The sequence below is a fragment of the Esox lucius genome, chromosome 20, assembly GCF_011004845.1.
Source record: "Esox lucius isolate fEsoLuc1 chromosome 20, fEsoLuc1.pri, whole genome shotgun sequence".
NCBI lineage: Eukaryota > Metazoa > Chordata > Actinopteri > Esociformes > Esocidae > Esox > Esox lucius.
Window position 1 is genome coordinate 23,346,038 of NC_047588.1, and position 8,870 is coordinate 23,354,907.

Sequence of the window (8,870 nt, forward strand, 5' to 3'; positions counted from 1 at the left end):
CCCTGAAGGATTTAAGCAATGAACAAAGCTCAAAGACTTTTCTGGGTACATTTTTAATTGACACCAGTGTTTCCAGTTGGGACAGACATTTCCAGCACAGCAAGCATATCCTGAAAGAAATAGATTTTAAAACAGCAGGTATTACCAACAAAGACAAAGTGAATCAAAAACTTATGCTACATTGAAACATTTGAGACTAATGAAAAAAACAAACCTTTGTGGATGTTTTCCATTTTAAGTCTGGTCCTTGGTAGTCCTTTTTCCACTCTGCAGGTTCCATGGATCCTTGAAGAAAGGCTGCGTCTTCATCCTTCAAAGGCATCAGTCCAAACCCTACTCCCTCAACCTCTGACCACTGTCCACCAATGACCTTCATTTTCTCTAACACCTCAGCTTTTATAGAGGCAACACCCAATTCACCAGACATGTTCTGCTGAACTACCTTAAGCATCACTGTGTTCTGAGAAAGAGTAATATCCATGCCCTCTGGCAGAGCTTCATTAAACTCCGGTCCCTCCAGTACACTTTCAGTCACTTGGTTCGTGCCTTTTTCAACCATAACCACTTTCTTCTCAGCCGGTTTGTCCTTAACCGTTGCCTCCACAGACACTTTCCTGTCAACAATACCCTCTGTCACTACTAAAGCTGACTCTTTTTGCGTTTCCTCTACTACACGCATTTTTGGTATTCCTTCCAAGCTTTGCAAATTTCTCTCTTCTACCTTGGTTGTCACTCCCATGTTTTCTAACTTCCTGTCTTTCTCCCTGTCCTGGCTAGAAATGTCCTCCAAACGTTTAAGCTTGACCTCTACCTTATCCATAAGTGTGACTGTGTTTTTGTCTTCCTTCCAAGGAGTGACTTCTGACTTCAACACCTCTCCAGAAGTGACTGCCAAGGATTTAAATGTCTTAATTTCCTCTACCCTGACCTCATTTTCTGGCAGTACCTCAGCCTGAAAGTGCACAGTCTTGTCCAACACTTTCCATGCTTCACTGGTGATGAGGCTTTTCACTGAAGGAGACATCAAGGCTGGCCCTGGTTACAAACATCAGTATCAAAAGGCTAATCAGGATTAATTTTCTGAATAAGTCAGATGAAACGCTACTACCCCACCCAAAGGGCCAGTATTAACCTTTGTATTACTTACAAAACTCTGACACCTCACAGACTGAATCGCAACAGGAGCACACCGAGGATGAACCATACAGCTCTTCCCACCTAATAAGACAGTGACAACTGAATACATTTTTAGGGTCCTCAACAGAAACTATGACCACTGACTGTCTTAGTGCCAGGTATATCTAGAGTCAATGGCTGTGATATAGCAATATGATAGGTTATGGTTGCTGTTGAAAGACAGTTACCTTTGCAATGCTCTATTGTAGGTACAGGACTTGGCACTCCTCTTAGGAATTGATTTTCCAACAGTAATATTACAGTGAAGGTAGAGTTGCTGTGAAACAGTAACATAAGCATTAGTTACTGAAGTTGTGGAAATCTTGGTGTCAATTAACAGTATTAGCCTAACCTTGTCAGTGATTTGAGGGAACAGGAAAGCATCCACAGTGAAAAGCAGGAAATTTTCCTCTCTGGAAAAGAACTGGGACCGACTGCCTTCTCTCTTGCTGTCCACCATACATCTATAACTCAAACACGGATATTTAAGCATTAAGGCACAAGGGTACGCGGCATATGGAACATTTCACAATTCATAAGCAGAATACATGTCCAATACACTACAACTAGGAGTTCTTTAGTATGACCAAACATACCACAAACCTAAAGGTGCCTTGTGATTATAAAACTTACCAATGCTATGAAAAGAATATCATACCCCCAGGAAACGCCTCATACCACCACTTTTAGCCAACCAGCATTTGTTTGCCAAGTGGTTCAATAAATACTCCTTGGCTTAAAGTAGTAGTATACATCCAACCTCTAATGACATTCCTATACAACTTGCAAACCACGATTACACTCAGTATGAACATAAATTAGTGCAATTACGTTTGCCATCAAAATTTCCTCTGTGCTACTGGTCCTTAATGTCTCACCTTGCACTGGAAATTAACCATCTTACGGAAAGTCGGTTGTGGAAACACCCGCCATCTGACCACTACAGCTTGGCAAACAGCCACTAACTTAATGTTCATAACTGCCCCTGGTGGCCAGTGTCCAATGGTAGGGAAATGGCACTTCATGTTGACAGTCCTTAAGGACCAAAACCAGTGGGATTTTGACTTTGAACATAATAGCACTGCTGATGTTCATACAGAATGCAATCACATTTTCCAATCTAGTACTGGTTCAGACTGTTTAACTCCGAATATCCCAAATTGTTCTGGCTTCCACTTGTCAATAAGGTTTTACAATGTTGGTGATTTCGAGCCACTCAAGTCTTGTTTTCAGATGAAAAGTGGAACCTGGCGTGGTTGGCTGTTGCAATAGCCAATTCATGAAGGACCAATGAGTTGTGTTCTGAGAAGCAGTTTTGCACATCAGTTTGCAGCCCCCCTGGTAACTTGCACGATTCTTGCAACTTTCCGCTGTCCAGTGAATTATTTTACCCACAGGACTGCCGATGACTGGATTTGTTAAGAGGTTGTGTACCTAATAAGTTGGCCACAGAGTGAGTACATTACACTACCGTGCAAAAGTTTGGGGTCAAATTTCCTTGTTTTTGCCAATTAAAATATCAAATTGATCAAAAATACAGTGCAGACAGTTAATTTTGGAAATTACTGTTGAATGTGGAAATGTGTGATTTCTTATGGAATATCTACATAGACATACAGAGGGCCATTATCAGCAACCATCAGACCTGTGTTCCAAATGGCACATTGGGTTTGCTAATCCAAGTTTATCATTTTAGGAGAAGTTATAATTAAAAAACTTTAGCATTCGTTAGCACAGCTAAAAACTTGTGCTGATTAAATAAGCAATTAAACTGGCCTTCTTTAAACTAGTTGAGTAACTGGCGCATCAGCAAGTGTCGGTTCAATAATGCTCAAAATGTCCAGAAACAAAGAACTTTCTTCTGAAACCTGTCAGTCTTGTTCTGAGAAATGAAGGCAACTCCATGCAAGAAACTGCAAAGAAACTGAAGATCTCATACAAGCAGTGTAATTCTCCCTTCACAGAACAGCACACATGGGCTCTAACCAGATTAGAGAGGAGCACCACTGAGCAAGACAAATGCATTAGTGTATAGTTTGAGAAACAGACTTTACAGGTCCTCAACAGCACCCACAGAACATCAGTCTCAATGTCAACAGCAAAGACAACTGTGGGATGCTGGACTTCTAGGCAGAGTTGCAAAGAAAAGCCATATCAAAGACTGGCCAATAAAAAGAGATTAAGATGGGACAAAAGAACACTGACCACAGAAGATTGGAAAAGAGTGTTATGGACAGATGAGTTTGAAGTGTTCAGAACACAAAGAACATTCTTCAGACGCAGACCAAACGATGCTGCCGTGTTTTACGCCATTTGTCAAGCATGGTGGAGGCAATTTGATGGTCTGGGGGGCTTTGGTGGTGTTGAACTGGGAGATTTGTACAGGGTAAAGGGATCTTGGAGGAATCATTCCATTTTGCAACACCATGCCATGCCCTGTGTAGACTGCTTGATTGGAGCCAATTTCCTCCTACAACAGGGCAATGACCCAAACTCCTAATTATGCAAGAACCATTTAGGGAAGAAGCAGTACCAGCAATGTCACTGAATCTCAACCCTATTGAGCTGTTGTGAGAGCAGCTTGACTGTAAGAAGTGCCCATCAAGCCAATCCAATTTTTGGGAGGTGCCTCAGGAAGCATGGGCTGAAATCTATTCAGATTCTCTCAACAAATTGACAACTAGAACGCCAAAGGGCTGCAAGGCTGTAATTGCTGCCATGGGAGGATTCTTTGACAAAAGCGGCGTTTGAAGGACAATTATTTCAATTTTAAAAAATCATTATGTCTTTGTCAATTACTATTTCCCATTATTTTATAATTTCTTATTCAAACTCAATTTATGTATATTTTCATGGAAAACAAGGATATTTCTAAGCAACCCCAAACTTACAAATAGTGTACATATCCATCACTAGAATATAAAACATTTCAAGAGTCAGTGTCTAGACAGTGTTTGATTACCCAAAGTTGTGAATGACTTCAAAGCGTGGTATGGTATTTGGTTCCTTGAACGGCGTAATAAAGCAGGAATCAACAAACACCCTCTGACTTTGAGGGACAAAAGCAGCATAGGCTTCGAAGTACATTTGCTCCCCAAGCATGTAGCTCTCCTCTGACGATAAATGCTTCCATTCCGCTAGTATGAGAAAAAGATGAACATGTATCAGTCATTTTCTACATCTTAAATCAACTTTGAGGAATACTAATGGTAGTTACTATTAGCAGACCATTTACAAGTAATTTCACAGGTGATCTAGATCCACTATAAATAGTGCATAGTTTTTCATACTTCCCCTTTTGGGGGAATAAACCCACATCCCAGGTGTTTGAAGTGCCATACTTTGACACATTTGGGTACATCCAAATGTAGCACTACCTACTTAAGTTCAAATTTTTTTAGTTTTAATATGAACAGGACACAAGGTATAGACCACTCAACGAAATGCCTATTCATGTTCTACAAACTCCTTGCAAGCTCAATTGTGGATGTTGGCTGGTGAATGGGTTCTCTTCCAAGTTCATAGGTACTGGTGACTACATGCGGTTTACGTGAGCAATGCACTAAGCAGCAGGACGGCATTGCAAAATAAGCTTCAGATTACATAAATCTTTGACTCAAAACTGCAGTGGAGAAGCTCCGGTGAGGCTAAGCTATAATTGTGAATTGGACAAAGTTGATAGAAAGATTTTCCAATTCAGGGAAAAGAACAAATGAGGCAGTCTATTGAGGAGTCAATATACAATAATTTGCCTACACTTCATGAGGCAAGAGCATAAATGTGAATTTGACCTCACAAAAGGGAGGGGGGGAAATGAAATGCTCAGTTAAGAGAACATTTTGCTCCAGAGTGTCTAACAAAAATTGCATTCAGTCACCAATTTTTCAACCCTGCCATTTCAAATTTCAACTGAAACTGGACAAAGGCATTTTGAAACGACAGTATATAGTCCCACCATTTCAGGGCATCAAATGTTCTTAGACAAAAAAAATTGTGCACGCATAAGAGCTGTCTGGTCTTGATTTAGGGCTTTACATTTGCCTTAGGAGTCTATTGTATCCATCTTTGTGAAGACCAAGAGGTGTCAATGAACATCATTACAAATGGCAAACCTAGCCAAATACTTAGGCTTACCAAAACATATGTAACATTAAAAAGGAGAGTACTTGAGTTCAGCGATAGCAAAAAGGCTGATAAGCTTTCAATGGAAGATCAAAGAATGCTCATCATAATGGAGAATATTTATGAGTGCATGGGTGAGCCACTATCAAGAGCACTTGGGCGTGTATGTCTGTCAGCTGAACTGAACGCACTTGTCTTTGAGGTAACTGCTGATAGGTGCAGCAGAACTCTGAACAGAAACACACTGAAGTACGGGCAAATGCTTTCAAGCTCATTGGACAGCACTTCACAGTACAGCAATACAAGGACCTCAAACATACAGCTATAGCAACTAGGGGTTTTATTAGGGCCAAAAGTGCAATGTTCTTCACTGGCCATATCAATCTTCAGATTGAAATGAACTTATTACATTGTTCATTTGGACATTAGTCTGTCCCAAAAATGGTGGTGCCCCAAAATGGGAACAAAGCTGTCACTTTAAAATGCTGAAACCAATACGTACACAAATGCCCTAAAAATAAGGCAGTGAATCTATACATTACTTAGTAATTGATTTCAAAATTATACTAGAAATACAAACAAAATACTGATATGGAGGGAATTTATCTTTGACTGAATCGCCAACGGAGATAGGGTCGCTATTAACTACCATTAACTACCATTTTTACCGTTGCATGCAGAGAGACGAAAGCTGCGTTTGCTCTTCATACTCTTCAAAAAAGTTTGTTCGTGCACCTCCGGTACATAGCCTACTTTGTAGGAGTAGTGGAATCTGGTAAGGAATGGATTGCATAAAGCAAAAATATAAAATCATTCACAGTAGAAATTAGACTAGTATAAAGGCTTACTGCAGCCTCATTGCAGCACTGTACCTGTTATAAATGCACTGAACGGGGAGGCTGAGAGGTATGGCTCTAATCACTGACCCTTCCGATAATGGAGAATAATAAAGTGAGTTGGAGTACACCAGTTGTCCATTTACGGTCTGTAAGTCAGAAAAAAACAGTACATTTATGGTAAGTTCTGAGTAGTCTGCCATAGTGATGTCAAAATCTATCCTATAGCGCATATCTTACCGTTTGAGTACTGCCGCAGTCGTTAAGGTTATAGTGGAAGTAAAATAAAAACGGGGTGACTCGGGTGACAGGGCAAGTGCCCAGGAAGAACACTGAGGCCAGGCACCTAAACCCAAGCATACCTCTGTTGACGCGCACAGAGATATGGTTGTAACCACACCATACCTCCACTCCACGCGGATTACGCACGGGATAGAAGTTGTTGAGTTCTGGACTATTTTGCTGCGGGAGTAAGATGTTGGTTAACGTAGTAGGTAACTGTATTTTCCCGACAACCGGTTTGAACACGTTCCTATTGACGAGAGGAACCGCCGAGTGCTGGAACATCGGAAGGAAATAGTATGGTACTTGTATGGACCGCGAGCCAACTAGGGCATCGTCTTCACCTATCCGTGGCCTTATCACCTCACGCATCGGTGCATTGCCCGGGAGGTGACGCTCCGCAAATTGGTAAGTTTCATGCACTTGCCCAGCTCTTCTGTCGACATTAAAATCAGCGTATGTAAACACTTGTGTGAATGGAAACGCTGAAAATAATCGAATAAACAGACAAAACATCCATGCAACTTGGGCCATGTTAAAAGCGACTACAGCCGCAAAGTACAAATCAGTAGTCCAGAGCGCGTCGTGGACACTGACTTAGGTCTAAGCGAACGCTGACTAAATGGAGTGGCCATTCTAAAATGTTATTTTATAGGAGATTGATAATTACGCTCACCTGGTAATTTGCACCATCACTCACTTTGGGAGAGTGACACAAAGGGGGACACCTGCTGGCCAATGGACTGAAATTATATTTTTGTACTCATCTATACTCGTGTTCAGGTTATATTAAACTAAGCAGTTAGTCAGTAACACTAAATTATACTTCTAACACACCTACATATTTGCATCATACATAATATTGGCATTACATGTTACTGTCAAAAAGATTTTTGTGAGAGATTAAAGATCCCATTATAATACCAATGTTCAACAACGCAACATAAGGGGGAACAAGGTGCAACATAAGGGGAATGAAATGTGCATCGATGAGGATAAATACAATCACACAAGTTAGAGCCCAGCTCGTATAAAGCAGCCGGGAGCCCAAGCTACCTCAGGGAACAAAAGGTTATTCTCATAACCAGTGGTTCCTTTTTGGTCATCACTCTGTTGCATCAAAAGAGAACAATACAATTGCTCTGCTAATCCAAAGAGGTGTAACTGATGTGAGGGACCCACACTAAAGAAATGGTCCAGAAATATTGCTCAGTAGTGACACCTGTTTGTCAGAAATGAATATCATATTTTTTGTTTACATCAATTTATTCTCCCCTAGTATTAGATAAGACTTTGTAGTGCAATTGTTATACGTGTGCCTTCAAAGGAGTTATAGGAATGCAGTGTTCATATCCCATGTTCTTCTTGCTTTTCCATTCAGTTTTTTTTTTACTGTGCATCTGTTGTAATTTTTTGGATACTGAAGTCAAGAATGTCATATAATGTTCAATGAAACCAATTGTTTGAATAATAATAGTGTTGTTTCAAAGGAAAGTTTTCTAAGCACTAGGATTCAGTCTTATGCCACTAGTGGTTACTGCTTACACATTCCAGCCACTACCAGATACTACCATCACTGAAGTATGAAGGGTTGAAACATGTAGCTGTAGCTAAATTGGTAAATATGGTGTCCAATAGAGGTTGGTGTTTGAAAGCACACAACCGCACTTTTTGTACACCCAATAGTTACATCACTCAGCATCAATGAACTTAGGAAGTCTGCATTTTGCGGCAAGTTTTGGAAGATCCTGTGATCAAACTAAGTTTCAGATGACTTTAATCACATGCTATTCTCACTTTGGAACCTGAGAAACAAATGTGTGGATTGACAATCTGTGGGGAGACCAGAAGATTGCAGTTCATAGATGCTCCCCATCCAATCTGAAAGAGTTTGGGATGATCTCCAAGGAGAATGGGAGAAACTGCTCAAATCCAATGTCATTCAGGAGGAGGTTCTGAGATATTAGTTTGCTCAGGGGCCAGGCTCTCAGGTCTATTCTCAGAACTGAGGCAGGTGTCTGCTGTGTAGGGACCAGTATGAGTGTTCTGGCCACCAGGAGCGCAAACCGGGGCCTGGCATCCTCTGAGAGTAACCGCTCAGGGGCTGGACACAAAAATCTAATTCTTAGTCCTGTATAAGTAGAGAATTAGCATTGCCATGGTCAGACTGGTACCAGCGCCCTGCTCATGGGAAGCCCTCTCAGAGGCCAGACCCACAGATCAAACTCTCAGGGCTATGGGTGCAGAATTCAACCTTAAACTTACGACAGCAAGTCCCGCTGGATTTGTCAGAAGCCATGTAGGTCCATCAAACAGACAGACTCACTCTGGAAACCACAGCCTTTTTGGCCAATGAGGAGACATAAGAAGGATGGACAGACTCTCTGAGTGCCCTTGAAAAATATCTACTGGTTGGGATGTGTTGAGAGCCTGCGGCCATGGATTCTTGGATGC

The 8,870-nt window shown here is 41.2% G+C and overlaps 1 protein-coding gene across 1 annotated transcript; it reads right to left on the bottom strand.

Moving 5' to 3' along the window:
• Positions 1-37: 37 nt before the first annotated feature.
• zp3d.1 (zona pellucida glycoprotein 3d tandem duplicate 1) lies at positions 38-7,033 on the bottom strand. The gene is made up of 9 exons (XM_010885093.4): positions 6,375-7,033; positions 6,171-6,283; positions 5,967-6,070; positions 4,139-4,313; positions 1,529-1,640; positions 1,365-1,453; positions 1,148-1,218; positions 215-1,035; positions 38-110 (listed from the first exon to the last, which is right to left on the bottom strand). Exons 1-9 carry the CDS (start codon positions 6,948-6,950, stop codon positions 54-56), a joined length of 2,118 nt encoding a protein of 705 aa, XP_010883395.2. The 5' UTR covers positions 6,951-7,033; the 3' UTR covers positions 38-53.
• Positions 7,034-8,870: the final 1,837 nt, after the last annotated feature.

What these genes read in the sequence shown, in the direction of transcription:
- zp3d.1 (XM_010885093.4), bottom strand. Translation starts at nt 6,950, where the DNA reads ATGGCCCAAGTTGCATGGATGTTTTGTCTGTTTATTCGATTATTTTCA. An exon ending in TCGTCTCTCTGCATGCAACG is followed by an intron (nt 4,314 to 5,966) that starts GTAAAAATGGTA and finishes TTCTCATACTAG; the next exon opens with CGGAATGGAAGCATTTATCG. An exon ending in TACAATAGAGCATTGCAAAG is followed by an intron (nt 1,219 to 1,364) that starts GTAACTGTCTTT and finishes CTGTCTTATTAG; the next exon opens with GTGGGAAGAGCTGTATGGTT.